We start from the raw sequence: 24,511 nt of genomic DNA, 5'->3' as shown, positions 1-24,511 counted from the left end.
ATGCCTTTTAAAGGCAATTTGCGTCAAACCTCTGAAAGGTTTGGGACGGGATATTTGTTTAGAAGGCAGCTCCATCCCAAATCATCTCAGCAACTGGTAACAGTGGTAAGGTTGAGGATACAGAGCTTGGAAAAAAAAATCAGGATTGCAGCATCCATAACAGAAGAGAGGAATATACATTTCACAGGTTATTCTGTAGTGCTGTGTCTACAATAATACACTGGTAGCATTTGCTGGAATCTCTGCCGTTTTAGGGAAAAAAATGTTTGGGATATCTCAGACAGATGTTAAAATTCAGAGGACCGTTTCTCTGTTTTTAGAAGGAAAAAACCAGACATTCTCCCAGATTATTTTTCTCGGTCCCTCCAAACCAAAAGCGCAGTGACAAAACTAAAATGGAGCCCCATCTATCTTGCAGACTGAGATCTATCTAGTGTGTCCCCAACAGCTCAGGCCAAACAATTCCAAATGTCTTATCTCGCTCTACTTCATTGCTTCTGACAGTAGCCAGTTGGAGGTTCCAGAAGTGCACTAAAGTGCTACCCACTTCCCTTGTTAGTCTGTAGCCCTTAAGACGCAGAGGCTGTTCCACATTTCAGAACCACCAGCCTTCACGAACTTTTCAAAGCCACAACCATGCCCGTGGTCTTCACTCTTGCAGCAACAATGAATCCTGAAGGCTGCCTATGCAAACTCCACAATTTTAAGGTTTTGTTTTTTAAAAAAGGTGCAGCATTATCATATCATATAATCCAAGTAGGGTTTTGTTTCACACATGGAACTCTCAGTGGTCTCGGGAACGAACCTTAATCTCTCTGCCCTGATAGGGATCTTACTGTTTATATAACTTGATTTCTGTGACCACACAGTCATAGAAGAGGTCAGCCAGCTCCTGGGGTTTCAGAGTGAAGGAGCCCGCCAGCAGGTTCTTCATGGCCTCCAGGGCTTGCCGCTGAAATTTCCGCATAATCTCTTGGAGTCTCTGGCGCTCATGCTGGGGGGGGGGGGAGAGAGAAAGAACGGGGCATTAATTATGGGGACCTTAGGGTGTTGCCATAACTCATTTGTCATGTATCCCTGGCATGGCGGATGCCGCCCCTCAATACCCATGGTTGATGTCATCTGGGGGGTGGAAAGGCGGACTTGGAAGCCAATTCGCTCACCCGCAAGGTTTCATGAAAAGCTGGGGTAATGCATTGGAGCTACAACTGGGTGGGACCACATCCCGAGTCAGGGCTGTTCAAACCCTGGCTGGGTGGTAAAGAGAAGGGAAGACAAAGAGCAACAAGAAATGGAGAATAGCAGGTGGAAAGTGATTAGAGGTGTTCTGTAGAAAGGACTTTATGATCTGAAAGCAGAGATGATGTACAGTCGTACCTCAGAAGTCGAACGGAATCTGTTCCGGAAGTCCATTCAACTTCCAAAGGGTTCAGAATCCAAAGCGCGGCTTCCGATTGGCCTGCAGGAAGCTCCTGCAGCCAATCAGAAGCCAGAGAAGCACAGTCAGACATTCAGGTTCCAAATAACGTTCGCAAACTGGAGCAGTCACTTCCGGGTTTGTGGTGTTCAGGAGCCAAAACGTCCGAGTACCAAGGCATTTGGGATCCAAGGTACGACTGTTATGTACTTTTGTAACCCAAAAATCTTTAATAAAAACAATGAGAAAGGAAGTGATTGGAGACAGAAAGGAGGACGGAAAGAGAGAGCTAGAAATAAGGCAGCCAACGAGCAGAGTTCAGAGAACATGGAAAGTGGAACCAAGTCAGTTTGGGAAATATCAGGTGACAAGGAGCTGGGCTAGAGGAAAGAGTTCAGAATGAGAACATGGGGGAAAGGGCCAGAGATTAGTGGAGTTGTAGTCCGACAACATCTGGAGGTGGTATAAGTCCCCCAGCCCCGATCTACAGTAACTGCAAGTGGTTCTTCAGGGCTTCACCTCATTGCGGTCCATGGTGTCCAGGACTAACTGGTGTTCCCTGTAGAGATTGTGCCGTCGGTCCACCCGTCTCTGAAACCTGGGCGTCTCCCTGACGGGGTCTTTGTCACCAAAGGTCGGCGATTGCACTTGGTGAAAGAAAGTGACGTTGGGAACGAAGATGAAGGGTTTGAAGATCGACCTGCCGAGCAGGAGAGAAGAGAGGATTTGGACAATGTACCCGACACTCTTAATCAAACGGTTCCCCTAAAACACAGAGGGATAATATGAACATGACAACACGATTTGTATATTAAAAAAACTAAAAACAATTAAAACAAAAATGCAATGTGCTGCTTTTCTGATGCTCAAAGCGGTGACCACCAACTTGGACAAATTTTAAAATACGGTGAGACAATGTCATGCAGGTTTAGGCTGCCAGTGGCTACTAGTCAGGGTGGCTGCATGCAAACCTCCAAGTTTTAGAGGCAACATGGTTGCTGATTCACGGTTGCCTGGGAGCACCTGATGGAGAGGGTTATCACACTCATGTCCTGAGAACAGTCCGCACTGATTTACTGCCATTTTACTTAATTTGAGATGTAAAGATTTTTGAATACAGTCGTACCTTGGAAGTCGAACAGAATCCGTTCCCAAAGTCCGTTCGACTTCCGAAACGTTCGGCTTCCAAAGCACAGCTTCTGAATGGCTTCCTGCAGCCAATCGGAAGCCCCACTGGATGTTCAGCTTCCGAAAGAATGTTCGAAAACTGGAAAACACGGTTTTCGATCGTTTGGGAGCCGGAATGTTCAACTCCCAAGGCGTTTGGAAGCCAAGGTACAACTGTACTCCTTTTATTCATTGTTTAATTTCAGTATCACCTGTCCTATACCTTTGTTAGGGGGCAAAAAAAAAACCCAGCTTTCTGGAAAAAAAGCATATTTCGGAAAGTCCTGCAGAAAAGGGAACTTATTAAATGAAGCATAAAATACTGACAGGATGAACTTTCACACAACCATATCATTATAAGTATCTCAAGGCTGGTGGGAGAAAACAATGTTTTACAAGAAAGATAATTTCAGATTATGTCATGCTTATCCCGTTCAATAGATTATGTATTGGTTGAAGACTGGTCTTCAGTAACTGTAAAAGGCGCATTTATTTTGTTCACATAAAACTCTTTTCCGTTCCAATAAATTATTGGGGAATAAGGAACTCACCTGAAATAACAAATGCACTTCCAATAGCTATTCTGGTTGGCTAGCAGGGCTCCTCTAACTTAGCAGGTGCACTCACCAATTTTAATGAAGCAGGAGCTTTCGGCTTACCTGGAAGGGTCTGGTGTGGCCGTGAAGAAGTGGATGCAAGGCAGGTGAGGATCCTGCGGCAGGACGGACACCATGCTTCCCGTGGTGCAGAAACCTTCCGAATCGACGCAGATCCCGCTGGCCTTGTCACTCAAGATGGTCATAATGGTCTCTGCGGTGATCTGCCCTACACATCAGTAAAGAGGAAGATGGGAAACTGTACTGATACCAGAAGAAGAGGGTGTCAGAATTCACAAATACCTGATGGAGGCTTGCTCTACTATGGAGCCAAGGCAAGGGGACAGATTTGGGGAACCGTCAAGCGTGGCGAAGTGGGAGGCAGGCGGACCAACTGGGCACAATCCACTGGGAAAGTTTCCCGCATGAGCCCTGTTGGAAAATGGTCACCCATTTGGACTTTTTGAATCGGGGGCCAAAATGTCCTGGGCTGGGCCTTATTACTTGTGTAAGAGTCACTTCCTCTTGACTAATTTCTGCCCCACCCAAACCGACATGCAGAAGGACTAGGTGAGGTTCCTGAGTGTTAAGGGCAAAGGGAGGCATTCTCCATGTCCTCATAAGCACTCTCTCTGCATCAGATGATAGGTGGGTTCCCCTATGCCCAAATGCAACGCCTAACCACCGCACCAAACAGAATGGGCAGAAACATGAGAGCCAGGAGTCTCAAGGTAACCAATCTCGCAATCCGATGCCAGCATTAAAGAGAGATCTATCCATTACAGTGGTACCTCCGGTTGCAGACAGGATCTGTTCCGGAGGTCTGGTCAGATCCCGAGGTTTCCACAACCCGAGGACCGCTTCTGCACATGCACAGACTGTTTTTGCATATGCACGCATGGCAAAACCCGGTAAAATACTTCTGGGTTTGCCGCGCTCTCACCCCGAAGTTTATGTAACCAGAGGTTTACGTAAACGAAGGTACGACTGTACTACCGCATAGATCTTCTGGTCTACATCTAAAACCACAACTTTAAATAGATCTGTTACATTACATTATGGGGCTGCAAACCAAATGCTAAGTTCTCTGGGTCTTCCTTGAGTGATGCTTGCTAGGCAACCAGGAGGATGTTGGCATTTCCAGCTGCCACCCCAGTGGGGTCACATGACCAGCTGGGCTGTGCTTCTGACTATCTGAACCAACATTAAGCGGCTCTATGGGACACGCTTCCCTTCACAAACAAAGATAATAATAATAATAATAATAATAATAATAATAATAATAATAATAATAAAATAATAATAGAAGCTTTCTGGGAGATAAGAAATAATGAAATGAAAAAAAATGCTTAAAATAACCTTTGTTAAGAAACCAAAAGCTTTTGTATTAGGAATTACAGGTACCGATATACCAAAGGAGCAGAAAAGACTCTTCATGTATGGAACCACAAGTTGATGGACTATGCCAAGATAGCAAAACTGACTGGAAAACCCAGAAACCAAGAGGACAAAAACTTTATAAAAGAACAGGGAAAAACTAAGTTATTTAGGAGACCACTGTAAGCAGATGGAAACATTAGCAGGATTTCGATTTCACTTGTAGCGTAACAATTACCATGGATTGATATAAAACAGGCACCCCCAACCTTTGGCCCTCCAGATGTTTTGGACTTCAATTCCCATCATCCCTGACCACTGGTCCTGTTAGCTAGGGATCATGGGAGTTGTAGGCCAAAAACATCTGGAGGGCTGCATGTTGAAGAATATGTAGTATTAAATGTTTAAAATGGGACCCCATGGAGGGGATGGGAGTTCCAAGATTCAGAGGAAACTCTGTATATAGATATATACCGTGGTTCCTCGGGTTAAGAACTTAATTCCTTCTGGAGGTCCATTCTTAACCTGAGGTATCACTTTAGCTAATGGAGCCTCCCGTTGCCATGCGATTTCTGTTCTCATCCTGAAGCAAAGATCTTAAGCTGAGGTACTATCACTGGACTAATGGAGTCTGTAACCTGAAGGGTCTGTAACCCAAAGTACCACTGTATTTGGATTCTTTTATAAAACTTTGCATTTGTAAAATCAAATAAAAATCATTTCAAAACAAAACAAAACAAAACAAAAAAACAAGCTTCCGAAACCCTACAGCTCTACGTATTTTGGATACACACCTGAATGTTGGTGCAGCAGCTGCTGGCCAGCACAATAGCGAGCTTTGGCCGCCTCCATGCGCACAGGCTGGTGGGTGAGAGAGAACACCTCCAGGAAGCTGAACGCCCCTTGGCCACTCCACCATCCCTGCTCCCGGGCATGTTGCCTGAGGCCCGCATGCTCAGAGGTAATGTCGGTACCAATGCTCAGCTGGTTGGAAATGTTACGGGCACCTTCTGGAGGGTGGGAGGAGAGACAAGAAGCGGGAAGTTTGAAAAGGCTTAGCCGATCTCGAATACAATTCCATAATACATCTCAGCAGCCCGAGGTTTTATTTATTTATTACATTTATATACTTCCTTTTTCCTCGAAGGAGATCCGAGGTCCTAGTCTAACATTCTAAATAAATAATAAATAATAATAATAATAATTTATTTATACTCTGCCCATCTGGCTGGGTTTCCCCAGCCACTCTGGGTGGCTCCCAACAGAATATTAAAAACACAATAAAACATCAAACATTAAAAACTTCCCTGAACAGGACTGCCTTCAGATGTCTTCTAAAAGTCAGATAGTTGTTTATTTCCTTGACATTGGATGGAAGGGCGTTCCACAGAGCGGGTGCCACTACCAAGAAGGCCCTCTGCCTGGTTCCCTGTAACTTCACTTTTCTCACAGTGAGGGAACCGCCAGAAGGCCCTCAGAGCTGGACCTCCTTGTCTGGGCTGAACGATGGGGGTGGAGACACCCTTTCTAACCACATACAGTGGTGCCCCGCAAGACGAATGCCTCGCAAGACGGAAAACCCGCTAGACGAAAGGGTTTTCCGTTTTGGAGGTGCTTCGCAAAACAAATTTCCTATGGGCTTGCTTCGCAAGACGAAAATGTCTTGCGAGTTCGTACAGGGTTCTGAACTGAACTTTTCTCAGAGCAGAATCTGAACCAGGAATCTCAGCAAAGTAAGCAAACAAAAGCCCAGACCGTTCGCAAAAGAGCAGCGCCAGATAGTTTTGTGTATCTGTTAAGATCTAAGGTGTCCTGTCATCTCTTTCTGCAATGCACTCACCTCGAATCCTTTGAGCCACCCAAAACTGCCCGGCTGTTTCTACAACCCAGGCTTCAGTGCGATCCGCAAGGAGGAAGGTGTTGTGGTAAATGAAGGGGGTCGGCTCCTCCTTGCAACTGCCCCCTTGGCCGTAACGTTCCAGGAGGGTTGTTATAACCTGGACTGCTTCCTGGGCACTGCTGCTCCGCTCCAAACCGAGCCTGAAATACATTATTTAGCCATTACTGCCTCTGCAAACCTGGCTGTGAACCAATTTACTCAGGGATGGATGACCAGTGGCTCTCTAGTCGTTGCTGACTCCACTTCCTATGAGCCCCAGCCAACATAGTCACTGGTCAGGGATGATGGGAGCTGTAGTCCAGCAACAGCTCAAAACCCTCAGATTAACCACCTCTGCCCTAACTGATGCACCGAACTTATTACAGTATTCTTTAAAAAGTAATATATTTTCTCAATGTAGATTTTTTTTAAAAAAGAGGCTTTTAGGCGAACCAGGGATTTTTAAGTAAGATCATTTGCAAACCGTGACTGATCGCTATTAAAAAATCAGACAGTGTTTGATGCTCTTTCATTCATCCAGTCAGGAATTTTGCAGTAACTCAACAGGACTAAAAAGGTTTCAGAAATAAACAAGTTTCCAATAACTGCCAATACTGTGGGAGACCCAGGTTTAAAGGACACCAATTACAACCGTTTGTTATTGCGATTCTTATTTAGTCTGGGGGGAAAGATTAAAGAGGGGGACACACACATGATAGCCACCTTCAAATATCTGATGGGCTGTCATATAGATGATGAAGCAATTTGTTTTCTGCAGTTCAACAAGGAAGACCCTAAACCAATGGATTAAATTACAAGAAAAAGCTTTTTTATTAAATATTAGGGAGAACTTCCCGATGATTCCAGCTGTTTAATCGTGTAACAGACTGCCTTGGAATGTGAACTCTCCTTCGCTGGAGGTGTTCAAACCTACCAGGGATGATGTTTTCCTATTATGAACAACTATAGTGCTGTAAAAAGGGACGCGGGTGGTGCTGTGGGTTAAACCACAGAGCCCAGGACTTGCCGATCAGAAGGTCGGCGGTTCGAATCCCCGTGACGGGGTGAGCTCCCGTTGCTCGGTCCCTGCTCCTGCCAACCTAGCAGTTCAAAAGCACGTCAAAGTGCAAGTAGATAAATAGGTACCGCTCCGGTGGGAAGGTAAACGGCGTTTCCGTGCGCTGCTCTGGTTCACCAGAAGCGGCTTAGTCATGCTGGCCACATGACCCAGAAGCTGTACGCCGGCTCCCTCAGCCAATAAAGCGAGATGAGCACCACAACCCCAGAGTCGGTCACAACTGGACCTAATAGTGCTGTAACTCTTCTTAGCTCACCAATTCTCAGAACAATTATTGAGAGGGTGTTCACTGTCATTCCCATTATACAGATGCAAGAACTGAGGCCAGACCATCTTTGTCCAGGTGCAATGACAGTATCTCAGCCTCCATGTGGGCCAGCAGCATGGGCGCAGCCAGGGGGGGTAGGGGGCAGCTGCACCCCCTAAGTCAATAAAAATCAATACAAATCTGAAATTCTGACCTCCTAATGAAAGCTTGCCCCCTAACAAAAATCTTGGCTACGCCCATGGCCAGCCATGCGATTACAGAGGAGCAGAGAAGACAGCTTGAGTACAAGCTGATGATTCACAGCCACCCAACATGTCGCCTCTTACCTGACCAGATCCATGCCCAGCAAGGCTTCCTCCTCTGCCACAGGCTCCTTGGTCCACACCCCTTCATTGCCAATGCAGACCCCGTGCTCGTTGGCCCCCATCTCGGCTCCCCAGAGCCAGGCTGGTCGGCTGAGAATGACCGCATGGGTCTTCTCAACCTGGTCCACTTCAATATATGTGCACTGGGAAGAAAGGCAGCCTTTGAAACGAAAGTCCACGCTGGCACTTTCATTATTTTTGTTGTTTTGCTCACAAACAGAGTGATACGCTTCCCTGTTCAATGCGTTGTTTCTCAAGCCATTCCTAATGCATCTTTGCATAGAGAAAAGATATCCCTTCTCCATCAGCACCCTACTGAAATGAATCTGACACTAATGAAGCTGTGCTGATGTGAACAGCTATGGGGAAAAAGAGCTTTTCAATGGGGGGGGGGGACAGGGACGGACACACACAACTTCTCTGTGCTCCAAGGTGCTAACCTGAACATAACTTGCCATCCTCTATACATACTCCAATTTCCTGGCGTCTTTCTTAAAACGTTAGTACCCAGAATGGTACACAGGACTCCGGAACGGCAGGTCTGGCAGTGCATTAAGGACAGATTCTGCCACCTCTTTTCTGAGAGTGGCTCAATTCACACATAATGCCGAGTGTGCAGGCTACTTGAGGGAAGATCACAGCTGCTTTGCTCCTTCTCTGGTCCTGCTGTTTTGCAGGGAGCTAATCCATGGTTTGGCTTAGCACACTGCCCAAACCTGAGCTTATGGTTTGTCTCCTGCACAGACCATGGGATGCAAACAAGAACAAGCCTTGGCTGCAGTTCATGGTTTGTCTGGAGCAAGAGAAACCATGAGCCCAGGTTCAGACGGCATGTTAGGCCAAACCATAGGCTAGCGCACAGCAAAGCAGTAGAAGCAAAGTCACTATGGACTTCATATGTTCATGCTAAACCGGCAGTTCTCAACAAGTATGGCAAGCCACACTGATGTGCCAGAAGATAACAACAAATGTGGTAGGAAGATTTAAGGACAATCAAGCATTTAAACATTTCAGTGTAGTATAAAGCAATTGTTTTTATTTGCAGAATATGGATAGATATAATTTCAAAATGAGAACAAAAAGCATCAGGTCACACTGATGACAATCCTAGTTGTGATCCTTTCGTTTTCCAATTATCAACAAAATTTTGGTGTGGCAGGAGCAAAATATTTATTGTGTAAGTGTGGCCCAGAAAAAAATGTTTGAGGACCAGTGTGCTAAACCAGAGTTTGATAAAGCATAGTTTGGCTTAGCACTACCTGCAAACCTGATCACTGTTTGGAAAGTGTTTTGTTCATGGAGAATGTATATGCCAGTAATTGGGGATGGTTTGTGTGCCCTGATTTAGGATGGACCGCAGCAATGGATACGTTGGAGATGTGACTTCTCATTACTTTCTAGAACATAACCCTCTCCCACAAATGCAGCTCCATGCTCCTATACTGCATGCTGGATTTTAGCTCACCTGGACCTTTGCCCCCTTGGCATGGCTTCTGGCTGGGAAATAGACTACCTCTTGGACTTCATCCCTCGGCCGGTCAGAATTCTTGCCAAATATGACCTCTCTGGCCGCAGAGGCCGGGGGAAGAGAGACGAAGCAGTCGCAGGAGGAGGGTCCACAGAGACAAGGGTCAGCCATTCTATCTACAGGCAAGACCACAAGACAACAGCTGGAGATTGTAGCTTCCACTCCTGCTAAGTGTTGTATGAGATTCTCTCTGCTTTCTGACCTGGCGGGAAAGTCTCTCCCACTTTATTTGAAGCTAGTGTGCAATGCAGTGCTAAGCATGCCTACTCAAAACGAAGCCCTGTTGAATTCGGTGTGACCTACTCCCTAACAAGCCCGGTTAGGATGGTAGCTTTATCAGCTCAAGGTATACAAAGATAGCAGTCACAAACAGGGACAGCAGGCTCCTTCAAATGCTTATATGCCACTCCTACAAACACCTGTATGAAAAGAGGTGCTGGAACTCACCACAAATGCCTCTACTGTTCTCTTATAATGGCAAGGCACCAACTGAAATGCACCGAAACTCAGTTCCAGCGAGTTCCGGCTGAAAAAAGCCCTGGCCACCCCCTGCTTCCTAATGTTCTACCTCCCCCAACCCCTTTGCAGGGCCCAAACTTTTCACAGGCCCTTTTTTTTTTTTTTGCAATATTTAAAGCCCAGCTCCCTCTCCAGTGCGTGCTATGCATGGCAGAGAACCTTGCACCCTGTAACTTTCTCATGGCATGCACAATAAGAGGGCATGTGCCACGGTGCAGTTTTTAATGTTTGATGTTTTATTATGCTTCTATCTATGTTAGAAGCCTCCCAGAGTGGCTGGGGCAACCCAGCCAGATGGGTGGGGTGCAAATAATAAAATTTTATTATATTATTATTATTATTATTATTATTATTATTATTATGCACTCACCGACTCACCCACGTCTATCCTAGCAGGCCTTGCGGGGTGGGGTCCCTGCTCAAGGATACTTTACAAAGATCGCCCTACCTCCCCCAACCCCTGTAGCAGCCAGGGCTTAGCGGTGACTATTGCACTTTTTCCTAACTCTCGCAGGCCCTTCGCAATATATCCCTTTTTGAAACGGCTCGCTCGCTCCTCCTCCTCTTCCTTCTGCTACAATCGAGCCGATTCACCATGCTGGTCCGTTTACTATTTGCTATTACGCTTGCAGCTGTTCCCCCTTCTGCTTTGCCCAAGGCCTGCAGTTATATTCTATATAATGATATCCCTTGATAAAATACTTTTCTGGCGCTTGCACTCCCTCCCACCAGCCCCCAATCCCCCACGGCTCTTACAGGCTTCTGATGCAGGAGGCAGGAGCCCCGACTAGCCTTCCCCCACCGCGTCTTCCGGATCTGTCGCGCTCAGGGAGGAGACGAGTCCGCCGTCTGCAGCGAGCCGGGGTCAAACTTTGCCAAGCTGAAGACGGCATCGGAGAACCGGCGGCGCTAGGGCCGCTTATGTTCGGAGCTGCCTGGATGATTTATTAAGAAAACGTGTGCGGGGCTTGGGGGGGAGAGAGAGAGAGAGAGAGAGAGAGAGAGAGAGAGTATGCGGGGCTTGGGGAGAGAGAGAGAGAGTATGCGGGGCTTGGGGAGAGAGAGAGAGAGAGAGAGAGAGAGAATGTTTGTGTGTGTGTGTGTGTGTGTGTGTGCGGGGCTTGGGGGGGGGGAGAGAGAGAGAGAGTATGCGGGGCTTGGGGAGAGAGAGAGAGAGAGAGAGAGAGAGAGAGTGCGTGTGCGGGGCTTGGGGGGGGGAGAGAGAGATAGAGAGAGAGAGTTGCTGTCGTTGCCCCAGAGGGACACTAGAGGGCGCCCTTCGATCACGTACCAGGTTTCTCTTAAGAGTGGATAAAGCGAAGTACTGTAGTAAAAAAAAAAAAATTAACTTAAGTGTCTGCAGACGCAAACCTGGCCTAACTTAAGGTGTTTGGGGGCCCCGAGGTGGAAAGTCCAAATAGCTCGTTTGGAAAATCCAAATACAGGAAGTCGGATTTACTATCATTTTTATTTTATTTAAACATCCCCCCCTCCCAATTCTTCGCTGGCAGAGATAAATAAAAACAACACAATCTTTTCCCTCAGGCTTACAGTCTAGAAGATTAGGGCACAAAAGAAAAAAGGCTTTCTCACGAGGCAGGAAATTCTCCCAATGAAGCCCCATTGTTGTTGTTTTGTTAAATGTGTCTACTACTCTTCATTGGAAGAGCCCAGGGTGGTTCGCAACAGGAAAACACAAAATGAGAATGCAAAATACATTTAAAAAAAAACAAAAACAAAAAACCCCAAACACACACACCCCTCCCACAAACACAGTTTGATTGTAATTTCATTTCAAGATCAAATCCATATTATTTTGGTTTGATCCATTGTCACAGGGACCCTAAAAGGCTAGTGCCTATTCTGCCTATGTATTAAGTAATCCGGTGCTGAACCCATTGTGGTCTTGCACACCGAAGACGCCCAGCTTCAAGAAGGATAAGGCTCCTGGGCCTTTAATCGTTGTGTACAAGAGGGAGTTTCAGCAGGTGTAGCTTGCCATCCCTGGAGCCAGGCCAGGAAGGGATCTGACAGCTGCTCATGCAAGCTACATCTGCTGAAATTCCCCTGCTGGGAGGCCCTCTTTTCCACAACTACTAAATATACAGGAGGCTGACCTTACTATCATTTTTATTTTATTTAAATACCCCCCCCCCAAACTCTTCGCTCACAGAGATAAATAAAAACAACACCATATCTTCCCTCAGGCTTACAGTCCAGAAGGTCAGGGCACAAAAGAAAAAAGGGATGGGGAGGGTAGAGGAAAAGAAGCAAACAGAAACCACATCCTTTACATTACAAGGTACATAATATGAGCAGCTTGGATGAAAACAGGCTGCTCACAGTTGAGAAACAGGCCTTGGTGAGCCCCTGAGAAATTGCCTGGCAATCCAGCTTTCGTAGCTCTGACTATAATGCAGCCAGAAGTTGTTGACCTTGGAGGTCGGGGGCCTCACCCTTCTGGAAACTGGAGTCTGCCAGCTTCAGATACCATCAAGCCCACATAAATGGTCTTTGGTGGCTCTTCATCTCCAGGCTGTTGGTTCTAAATTCACTGGCAGACTTTGGTCTTTCAAATTGGTGCCTTGGGGAAGCTGCATCTGCCGAATATCTGTTTTAGTAGGGAGAAGGGACCTAATCCAGCTGGTCAAGTGTTCAGAGTTCCTTCTTGTCTACTACTGCTTTCCTATCTTTAGCCTCTGTCTGCCCTCTTGTGCCTTCCCATTCATTTTGATGGGGCAGAATTTCCCAGCGGATTGTGCTCCATGTCCGGCAAGCCCACACACTTCATTGAGGGTTGGCACTACCATTAGGCAGAGGGAGGTGGCTGCCTCAGCCAGCAGAGGATGGAGTACAGTGGCATGAGTTTTTGTGTTTGCCACATGGCTTATCTGCTGTCGTGAAGTGTGCCAGCCCGTCGCCAGTGTTGGAGTTTGGTCAACTTCCAGAATGGAAGGGGATGCCATCTTGAGATAAACAACTACCTGACATTCAGAAGACATCTTAAGGCAGCCCTGTTCAGGGAAGTTTTTAATGTGTGACATCTTAGTGTATTTTTTGTTTTGGTGGAAGCTGCCCAGAGTGGCTGGGGAAACCCAGCCAGATGGGCGGGGTACAAATAATAACTTATTATTATTATTGTTGTTGTTGTTATGTGCATCAGACAGGAAAATATCTCGGTCCAAGCTCTGCCTCAGGCCCCTTCCAGTTTCTTGCTGTTTTGGGGTGGGATTCAATCACATACCAACAAATTTGGACCGCAGAACTAAAGTTGCTGGCTTTTTGTGATAAGAAGAGTGATGAACTGGAAAGTGTGTGGGATCACAATTGCTTGACACCATGTCATATACACAACACAAGCAAATAAGACTGGACACTCAGTTAATAGTCAGCACCATCTAAGCTCCCCACAAACTTTGTGCAAAAAATCAGGATGAGTGCTGAATAAACAGGTCATTTTAGTTCATGACATGCTTCTCTAAACTCTTGAGGCTTGCTTCTCCTTTCTAATCTGTCCTTGACCCTCCCAAATCTCCGCTGTTCCATCCCTAGGACTCTTCAACAGGGCAGCAACAAGACCTTTTGATGCTCAAGGTGCAAAATCCAAGGGTGCCTGTTTATTCCATGTTTATCCTGATTTGCTTGCACAGAGCTTATGCAGTGGTTAGACTAGGTCCAGTCCTTATTCAGCATTTGTTCTGGTTTGTTTACAGGGCAGTTCTACAACAAAGTGCACTCATCCTGATTTGCCTGTGTGGTATTTATGCACTTTCCCATTCATTTTTAATTCATCCCAAAATATTCAGTGGATTTCCTTGTGACTTTTCTAACCCGCCCCCTCCCCCAAGTCTGTGGCTGTTATTTAATGTTTTGTTATGTTTTTTCAAAGCATTACAAAGAACAACAACAGAAATATGCCATCAGTAACAGCAACTCACAGATAGAGCAATTTTATCAAGCAGTCTTACCAGCTTTCATACAAATGGGGATTACTGAGTAATTCTCAAATTAATACTACCATTAAAATCATTTTATAAAAGTCACACTAAAAGACTAAAAAAGTCAGTGACATTCTGCAATTACTTTTTAAAAAGCAGAATGTTGGGGGTGGGATTATTTGAAAAATGGAGGTGTTTGGAAAGACTGGATATGTAGCATTTTAAAATCAATTAAAAAATTTGCATGAAGCACTTTTTCATTTAAGTACTACTGCATAAATATTTTATTTAAAAAAAAAAAATAGGCAAATGGGGCAATTAAAAGACAGATTTTTAAAATGTTATTGTCAAGAAAGGCAGTAGTGAGGTTGTGCCAAACTGTACATGCGTGGCAATAGGCCAACTGACCCAAAACATCTTTGCACACCTGAAAACTATGCCTTTTTAAAAAAAGATGGAAGAGAAGCGCTACAGCAATCTACAATTGGAGAGACTGAACTACTGTTCTATTCTTTAAAAAGAATATGGATTTACTGTAGCCTTAAAGAAAAAAGTTGCAAGAAGCCCAGGTAAAACCCAGGAAGAAGATGATTTGACAGATGTCTTGTAAAAACCATTAAGAGTGCAAGTATTCAGGGATGATAACCAGGCCTTTGGTTCCAAGGCCTGCCTTGCTGCTGGGCATCTGAAGTCCCATGTTTACGCTTCACACACTCTCTGAGCACTGCCAGGTGGGTGCAAGTGATTCTCCCTTTTCGGGTACACACCCATTTCCCAATTGGCCTGTGACTGTGACACTCTCTTTAAGATCCGGCTCCAATTTTTGCACCCACTTAAATCAAGCCTGAGCAAGTTCTTTGGAGTAAGCGAAAGTGTCCACTTGATTTAAAAACAAACAATCAACAACAACAACAACAACAAAAAAGAGGACAAGGGTGGAGAAAGTAAGATACAGATAACAAGACACACTCCCTTACAGAGTTGGAGTTGCTGGTCCGGTGGCCTCCTCCGATTTGTACCCCAGGCATTATTTATATGGATGTTACACCCTGTTGCGTCACCCATAGGTTTTCCTCCTCTGCAACCGGTTGGTTCAGGCTGGATCTCAATCCAGTCTGAGCTTTCTGAGCTATGCCCCAGAGACTCCACCTTCAGGAGTTGGAACCTCACCCTTCAAGAAAGTTCTGCCCTTCATGTTGAATTCCAAAGTGATGTGTGATACTTTGGAAAGGCCTTTTTACATACCCACCGACATTTCTCTGGTGCAAATAGGGACGTCCTATTTCATAATGATCATTTGCTATTTATACCCTACACATCTGACTGGGTTGCCCCAATTACTCTGGGCATTTTCCAACATAGATAAAAACACAATAAAACATTAAACTCCCCCCCTTTTTTAAAAACCAACCCCCCTTTTTAAAAAAACCTACACAGGATTGCCTTCAGACAGCTCGGGGGGGGCAGATAACTCCATACCCTCCAACATTTCTCCAACGAAAATAGGGACATACTAAGGAAAAGTGGGACATTCTGGGATCAAATCAGAAACCGTGACGGGTTCTCTAAATCAGGGATGTCCCTGGAAAATAGGGACACTTGGAGGGTCTGCTTTTATCTCTCTATCCAGATCTTGTATTAAGATTAAGAGGGGTTTTCCCGGGAAAAGCGGTGGGACAAACAATAAACACCTCTTGGACACGTGACCGTGGGAGCTGTAGTTCGTTAAATGGTATTGAGAGTTGTTAGGAGACTCCTATTTCTCCCACCCACCCCAGCCACAGAGTTATAATTTTCAGAGTTGCATAGGAAGAGGGATTGACTGCAAACAGGTGTAGATGAGCCTTCATTTGGCATCATTTAGCTGAAATTTGTGGGGAATCGAGCTTGTAGATTTTATTAAGGTCCACTCTACCTTTCACTCCATTATTTAAGCACTGTATGGATCAATTATTTTATTTTTTAAAGCGCACATTTTTAATGCAGTCAAGCTTTACACGCATTAGTTTGCAAAGTTTGCATCGTTTATTCTGGAGGAGAACGGTTTGATTTGGGAGTGGGTGTTTCAAAGAATTTTGGGTGGGGATGGAAGATCCTTTTCATTTCAATTTTAGAGACTTTTTTTTTTAACACACTCTCTCTCCCCCACCCTGCACCCCTTTTCCCACCACTGAGGTGACAGAAAACCTGAGATGAAAAATGAAGGCCGACCGTAGGTTCTGGATTGGTCGGAAGTGCTTTGGTCCTGTCCGACCGGCTGTTCAAGGGAGTAACTCCCATCCCTCCCCGCTTATGTTTTGAAATAATAAGCTGAGGTGAGGTGGGGGGGGGGAGGGAGGGAGGGAGGGAGAAGAGAATATGTTCCACAAATATATTGGGTAATGGAGATTCTATCTCCAGGTGCTCTTCAAACAGTGCGTGTGACACATTGCTCGGAAAGGGACTGGGAGTGGATAATTCCCAAGGGAGGTTAGCAACAAGTCTCCCCATGTGGTAATGTTATGCCTGAAATGTGTTACAAAGCGGCTTTTAATGGGCAGATCCACACTAGACATTTAAAGGATATTCAGCACACATTTAAAGCCCATGACCTCCCCCAAAGGATCCTGGGGCCTTAACAGAGCACACACACCCCAAGTGCCGCTATTTTCCAGAGACAGTCCCGGATTTACAGAAGCTGTTCGTCCCGGTTTCTGATTTGACCCCAGAATGTCCTGCTATTCTACCCAATGTTTATCCCATCCTTCTTCCAAGGAGTTCAGGTCAGGCTTAGCTACCTCTTGCTTAATCCTCACCACAGCAATGAGAAGCACATTAGACAATGGCCTGAGATCACCCAGTAAAATGAATGGGGATGTGAACTCAAAAGTCTCTCCAAAGCCTAATTCCACTACCAATTAACCCATAAGAGGCTGCTGCCTGACAAATAACCAGTTCAAAATATCATGGGGGGGGGGAGAGAACTAGAAGTTGAAACAGCATGGACCAAATCACACTGTTTTCAAATTTAGGGTTGTATTCAACTAAGTAGGTAAAAAGGTAAGGGACTCCAGGATGGTTAAGTCCAGCCAAAGGCGACTATGGGGTTGCGGCGCTCATCTCACTTTCAGGCTGAGGGAGCCGGCATTTGTCCACAGACAGCATTCCGGGTCAAGTGGCTAGCAGAACTAAACGGCTTCTGATGCAACGGGACACCGTGATGGAAACCAGAGCGCAAAGAAATGCCGTTTATCTTCCTGCCGCAGCAGTACCTATTTATCTACAGTGGTACCTCAGGTTACATACGTTTCAGGTTACAGACTCCACAAACCCAGAAATAGTGCTTCAGGTTATGAACTTTGCTTCAGGATGAGAACAGAAATTGTGCTCCGGCGGTGTGGGAGCAGCAGGAGGCCCCATTAGCTAATGTGGTGCTTCAGGTTAAGAACAGTTTCAGGTTAAGAACGGGTCTCCGGAACGAATTAAGTACTTAACCTGAGGTACCACTGTACTTGCACTGGCGTGCTTTCGAACTGCTAGGTTGGCAGGAGCTGGGACAGAGCAAGGGGAGCTCACCCCGTCACAGGGATCCGAACCGCCGGCCTTCTCATTGGCAAGCCCAAGAGGCTTATAAGTAGACCCACTGAAATGAATGGAGCAAAGTTAGTCACATCCATTGACTTCAGTGGGTCTATTCTGAGCGGGACTGAACATCACCCTTAGTTTGGTCTTCAAGGCAGTCACTGGGGTCTGGGATCAGAACTAGGAGCATCATGGGCCGCAGGAGGGGAGAGGACTGTTGAGGTTGAGGCCTGCTTGCGGGCTTCCCACAGAGGTCTGGCTGGCCCTTGTGAGAACAGGGTGCCAAACGAGACGATCCATCGCCCTGATCTACTGGTGAAGCCCAACAAGGCTGGCAGTTCTGAGCTATAGCCAAGAAATCCTTGCAAGCGTGGTCAAGTTAATTTCTTTTGAGAAGATTGATTTTGGAAAACTGTTAAAACGATATACAGTGAAATTCAAGCAGGGGGATTTGAGGAAGTCACTTAACAATGATATTAAGATTGTTCGCCTTAAAAATTTTGTGGAAAATTAATAGAAAAAACTGAAAAAGAAAGAAAGAAAAGAAATCCTTGCAAGTGACAGCAACGTCATGCAGGGTTATCTTTTCATTTTTGTTCTTGTTTTTATTATGTATTTTGTGCTTTTATCTTGTATTTTTATGCTGTGAACCGCCCTGGGATCTACAAATGAACAGTGGTATACAAAGAAGAAGAAGAAGAAGAAGAAGAAGAAGAAGAAGAAGAAGAAGAAGAAGAAGAAGAAGAATTTATAAGCACCCCCCCAAAAAAAAACCACCCACACAAACATTTTAAAAAAAAATCTGTGAAGGAAGCAGGATTCCTAGGGCCACCCCCCCCCCACCATTTCAAGATTAATAGAGGGTCAGGGTCAATCCCAGAACTTTTCTTGCTAGACCCCAAGCACCATCCACCATCAGTCTCCAGGGGCAGGGGGTAGGGGTGTGAGCTAGATACAGTTTTCCCAGCACTGATTCTCCTTCCAGCTATGAAAGAGTTTTATTCTGTATCAATTAACTTTAAAAAAAAAAGTTTTTGATTCAGAGCATCCCATACATCAGAAGCTCTGCCTTGTCATGCGCTGCCACGGTGGTATGAAACCAGACCAGTTCCACATGGCTGAGCGATTCCCTCCCTCCTGTCAACATGGATGATAAATCACGTAAAAGGTGGCCACGGGAAAATGGCCGGGAGCTGTTCTGCCATGTCTGCTCTTGCAAAGGGATGTGAGGCAGCAGATCTTGGAGTGGCCCGTAGCTCCCGAGATCCTCAAAGCAATAAGAAGGCAGGCAAACAAGCAGCTTTTGAGGGAGGCAGCAGAGTGATGCAGAAACAACCCTTCTATTTCCCCACTGAATCCAGATGAGAACATTTTTCTCATGTGCAGAATGCTCTGTTTACCCCACCCCACCCACTCTGCTGGATCTGTCCAAAGGCCCATCTAGTCCAGCATCCTCTGTCCAAAGGATAGCTCAGTTGGTAGAGCATGAGACTCTTAATCTCAGGGTTGTGGGTTTGAGCCCCACGTTGGGCAAAATATTCCTGAATTGTAGGGGGTTAGACTAGATGACCCTCGTGGTCCCTTCCGACTCTACAATTCTATGATCCCTACAGTGGTCAACCAGATGGCCGTGGGAAGACCACAACGACAGCAATAAACGACAGCCGCCATTGTCTCCTAGTAACTGATATTCCAATGCATGGTGCCTCTAAAACCAGGAGATGGCTATAATATTCTCTATGACAGCCTTCCCCGGCCTGATGCCTTCCTGACTACAACTCCCATCATCCTTTGACCATTGGCCAGGATGGCTGGGGCTCATGGGAGTTGGAGTCTAAGAACATCTGGAAGGCACCAGGTTGGAGGAGGCTGCTATAAATTTGACCAAACCCCACTTTAAAGCCATATAAGCTAGAGGCCGCTATCGCCATTTGTGGCAGCACTTCCATAAATTAGTTATGCACTATATTAGGAGTAAACTGGTACTGGTCATTAGACACCTGAGGCTTAGTGTCATGGGACATGCGTTAGGGCCGAAGAATCTGTGGCCCTTCCAATGTGGTTGGACTCCAACTCCCAACAGCCCCAGCCAGCATGACAGATGATTGAGGGATGATGGGAATTGTCACCCAACAATATCTGGGCGACAATCAGTTCCTGGCATATGTCTTCTGCATCCTTATTAGGGATGGGCGAACCTGTTTCTCCGCCCCCGCCCCCCCCCCCCGCCCCAGTTTCTGATTTTTCCAATATTTTATTCACATCAATTTGCTTTTCTTTTTTATATACAGTGGTGCCTCAGGTTAAGAACTTAATTCGTTCTGGAGGTCCGTTCTTAACCTGAAACTGTTCTTTAGCTAATGGGGCCTCCCATTGCCACCGCGCGATTTCTGTTCTCATCCTGAAGCAAAGTTCTTAACCCGAGGTACTATTTCTGGGTTAGCGGAGTCTGTAACCGGAAACGTCTGTAACCTGAGGTACCACTGTATACAAAAAAGTAGACATGGGGGGGGGGGGGAACTGCCAGCATTTTAGCGCAAATTTCTCCTAAGGCACACATTTTTGTATGCACATCTCCCAGATATAATGTATTTTGTATGCTATTTTTATGAATATATGCATTTCCCTGCACACTTTATCCTATAGTGTACATTTTTGTACACATTGCTCAGCTGAAGAATAGCACAGCAAAATTCGTAGTAGTGCAAATACAAAGGATGGCTGTGTTTCAGATTGTGTATTGTTTGTAAATTGAAAATTTGATAGATTTGTCTCCAAATCTGAACTAAATTTTATTCCTCCCTCCCCCCCGCTCCCTAATCCTGGCTTCCCTTTTTAATTCACCAAGCACTGCTTCCCTTCTCTCAAGTGCCTAATACCTTGTGGGTTGCCTTTTAATGCAGCGTGTTGTAAAAGCACTGTATGTCTTCATTGTGGTTTCTTTAACAACGTTATTAGCAAATTAGGATAAAAATCAAGCAAGGTTTTGTAAGAACCAAAGTTTCCAAGCAGAGCTCCTTGCATGTACTTTACTCTTGTGCAAGTAAATTAACTTATGTTTGTTAATAATGTCAGCAAGCAGCAATGGTTTCAGCAGTTTACAACGCATGCACTGGGTTTCAAGGTTTCTACACCTTTTTGGTTTTATATGTTATATTTTAAAGGTAAAGGTAAAGGGACCCCCGACCATTAGGTCCAGTCATGGCTGACTCTGGGGTTGCAGCACTCATCTCGCTTTATTGGCCGAGGGAGCCGGCGTACAGCTTCCGGGTCATGAGGCCAGCATGACTAAGCTGCTTCTGGCAAACAAGAGCAGTGCACGGAAACGCTGTTTACCTTCCCGCCGGAGCGGTACCTATTTATCTACTTGAACTTTGATGTGCTTTTGAACTGCTAGGTTGGCAGGAGCAGGGACCGAGCAACGGGAGATCACCCCATTGTGGGGATTCGAACCACTGACCTTCTGATTGGCAAGCCCTAGGCTCTGTGGTTTAACCCACAGCGCCACCTGTATCCCTATGTTATATTTTAGAGATATATTACTTTGGAGATGGTTTCAGGGTAGCAATAAGTGGTGATGGTTTTAAGTATCAAAGTTTTAGGGACTTGGTGTGCTGTTATCCATCGTTGTTTGAGCCCTGTGATTTCCATCTAAAGGACTGATAAAAAGGCAGGTGTGTTAGGTACTCTTTTCCACAGAGTAACCCTAGACAGACCATTCACACTGGGTATTAGGAAAGTAACACTACCAATTCAGAGGGCGTGATATTGAGCTTACCTTGCTTGCCTCCTTGCATGCCTCTTTTTTAGGCATGAAACATTTGCCTTGGAAAAGGCTAAACTCACCGCTGCCTGTTCCCCCTTTGCCCACATACTCTCAGTTTGCTGCCCTTCTGCTGAAGCAGACAGACAGAAGCAGGGTAGAAAACACACTCTTTTATTAGGGTACAAAATGCAGAACCCCACAAGTTTTCACCCCAATTTACTTCACAGCTAGGCAAATCCTAGTGCATATCCCCAAATGTGTAAAAAAACCGTACTGGAAGAGGAATGAAGGGAATGGGAGCGGGGTGTTGAAGGAGAAGAGAGAAATCAAACAGAGGGGCAGATCATGTGTTGCTTTTTGCCATTACCAGGAACAATAGTTCACCCAGGTGAAAGTAAGCCAACATCTCACATCTTTCAACCCCAGCATCAGGCAACCATCGATACTGAAATTAGTCATTTTTCATTATTATTACTATTAAAGCTGCAGAACATTACTTTTGCTGTGCCAGATAACAAACCAACGAACTCCATCAAGACAGAGAGGTCCTTGCTTCCTGTAGCTTTTTGGGGGTAATTCTCCTAAATAAATCCATCTCTATGTCGCAGTATTCATAGCAAAACACACATGCACACACACAGTAAGGATATTGCGAGTCCAAAGTTTTAAAAATGGGGTATTTGAGTTTCAAGGCTGCAATTCTATGCACCTACCCAAAAATAAGCCTCACTGAGCATAGTGGGACTTAGTGTGTGTCACTGTGTGTGTGTGTGTGTGTGTGTGTGTGTGCGCGCGCGCACACACACACACACACACACACACGTGCCTGCCAGGAATGCCTTTTCTGCTTTCAGCTTTCCAAAAGCAAGCACGTTACCCCATTGCGCACACAGCAAGTTAGCAAGCCCCCTTCTCTCTCTGGTTCCTAAATTTCTGATTTCTCCCCCAGTTAGCGGCATGCTTACCATGGTAAGTTACCTCTTGGGAAATTATCTGTATTTTCCAAGTGTCTAGTTGAAAGAGCCAATGCCCACTTTTTGGTGATTTGAACTTGTGGCCAAAACCTGAGAAAGATACGTTTTTTGAAACTCAGATATAACATTTGGTTTCCCAAATAGCAAAATATTATAAGAACAAGCTTTGCTAGTTTTCCCTTCATGGAAAATACAGATATGCTGATGATTGGGTGTGTGTGAGAGAGAGTGTGAGTGATCTGTTAAGCAACACTAGTAATGTATTCCATTACTTGCATAGGACAGGGCCAAAATGTCCATTCCAATGCTCAGATTTTGAACTTGCTGTATACAGAAACTTCCATCACCCTAACAGGAACCTGCATTTAGAAATATATGCGAAGTATTGAACTGGTGTGAAACTCCATTTAAATTCTACATGTATTTGCTACTGAGAGGAGGAAGATCAACTATCCCAAGTCATATTGGTGCCTGAGACAAAGCCACCACAATCCAGCATTCTGTACCCGTTAATGAATAGGAAGCACAATCTACCAGAAAGTTCTGCAGAAACCTAATTGAAATGAATGAGATACACTACCAAAGGTCAGTTCTGTCTGTATTTTCTCTCTGCTACCCTTAATGGCATCCAGAATCTATCAACTGCGCTAGCTTCATGACAGGAACACCTCTCACTCTGGTTTTCAGCTCCCTTGCTCTAAGATACACAACTACAACACACTCCCACCCAGTTTAAATTTTTGCCCTGTTTAAATTAATACTCTATCAGCCTACATAATGTGAAAATACTGTATTTTTCGCTCTATAAGACGCACCAGACCAGAAGACGCACCTAGTTTTTGGAGGAGGAAAATAAGAAAAAAAATATTCTGAATCTCAGAAGCCAGAACAGCAAGAGGGATCGCTTCGCAGTGAAAGCAGCAATCCCTCTTGCTGTTCTGGCTTCTGGGATAGCTGCGCAGCCTGCATTCGCTCCATAAGACGCACACACATTTCCCCTTACTTTTTAGGAGGGAAAAAGTGAGTCTTATAGAGCAAAAAATACGGTAATTAAGGTTGTTAAGCTAAGGATGGATTAATGGAGGGGGGAGATGTCCACTGCCCCTCTACTCTTCACCTGAGTTACAAGCTACAGAGATGTTTGGGAGGGACTAGGTGTCTAAAAAGGCCTTTAAAAGTATGGAATATTTCATGGATGGTCTCCAGCACTCCAAACTTATTCCTAAAAAAACAATGTAATTCACTTCCAACTTTTCCTCTCGGTCTTTAAGCAGCACATCCCACCCCACTCCCTGGGGAGCAGCTACGAACCTCTAAAAAGTAGTAAGTCCCATTTTTTTAAAGTACTCCCCACCATGAATTCCAAGTCCATTATTAAACTCACAGGAACCAGCTGAAAGGCTCCTGATTTACTGGGGATATCCCATTAAGGAGAAAAGAAGCAGCTCTATGCAGTTCTAACACGCATCCACACACACATTTGCCAAGGAAGATTTATTAATATTACATTTTTCTGCTGCACTCCTCTTCCTGGTTCAGTCAAGTCAAGACATACAAGAGGCCTGGGATGCCTGGGACAGGTGAGGGAGGATTTGGTGGTTGCTATAGCAACCATCCCAGAGCTGTACATCCTGAGATTTTACAGCTTTTGATATTTTTTTTAAAGGCAATCGCTAGCCCTCATTAAAAAGACATCCTCTAATTATGACTTAATGGCACAGCTTGATTACCTGATGTTACATACCTCTTTCTCTTCTGCCTCCCCACAAACACATGCCTAATGCCTCCTGGCCAAGTCAAGAAAGAAACAAAAGCTGGGCTGGAACAGGTCAGGGAGGGGATCGTTGTTACCAAAGCAACGGCTGTAGTTTTCTGCTAACCCAGAGACTTTTAGGCCATGTACACACCATTTAGTTAAAGCACACAACTCTCCACCCCAAAGAATCCTGGGAACTGTAGCTTATCCCTCAAAAAGCTGCAATGCCCCCCCAGCACCCTTAACAAACTGCATTTCCCAATGTTCTTTGCGGGGTGAGACAGGGCGCAGTCATGCGTTTTCAATGTTCGGTGTGTGCTCA

General features: G+C 45.3%; 1 protein-coding gene and 1 long non-coding RNA gene across 3 annotated transcripts; both read right to left on the bottom strand.

Moving 5' to 3' along the window:
* Positions 1-723: 723 nt before the first annotated feature.
* SCRN2 (secernin 2) lies at positions 724-24,223 on the bottom strand. Of its 2 annotated transcripts, none has more exons than XM_079949819.1 (8): positions 24,178-24,223; positions 9,613-9,791; positions 8,109-8,290; positions 6,398-6,597; positions 5,352-5,567; positions 3,244-3,409; positions 1,937-2,117; positions 724-994 (listed from the first exon to the last, which is right to left on the bottom strand). In XM_079949819.1, exons 1-8 carry the CDS (start codon positions 24,206-24,208, stop codon positions 833-835), a joined length of 1,317 nt encoding a protein of 438 aa, XP_079805945.1. In that variant the 5' UTR covers positions 24,209-24,223; the 3' UTR covers positions 724-832. The 2 variants fall into 2 exon arrangements, with proteins under 2 accessions (XP_079805945.1, XP_079805946.1); XM_079949820.1 differs by lacking the exon at positions 24,178-24,223 and adding an exon at positions 10,951-11,098.
* Positions 21,615-23,158, bottom strand: LOC307201149. The gene is made up of 2 exons (XR_013832588.1): positions 22,264-23,158; positions 21,615-22,217 (listed from the first exon to the last, which is right to left on the bottom strand). It is a non-coding gene; the product is annotated as an uncharacterized lncRNA (long non-coding RNA).
* Positions 24,224-24,511: the final 288 nt, after the last annotated feature.

Source organism: Podarcis cretensis, assembly GCF_951804945.1.
Source record: "Podarcis cretensis genome assembly, chromosome: 13".
Lineage (NCBI taxonomy): Eukaryota > Metazoa > Chordata > Lepidosauria > Squamata > Lacertidae > Podarcis > Podarcis cretensis.
Note: the sequence above shows the minus strand (reverse complement) of the source record. Positions and strands in the feature narration are given on the sequence as shown.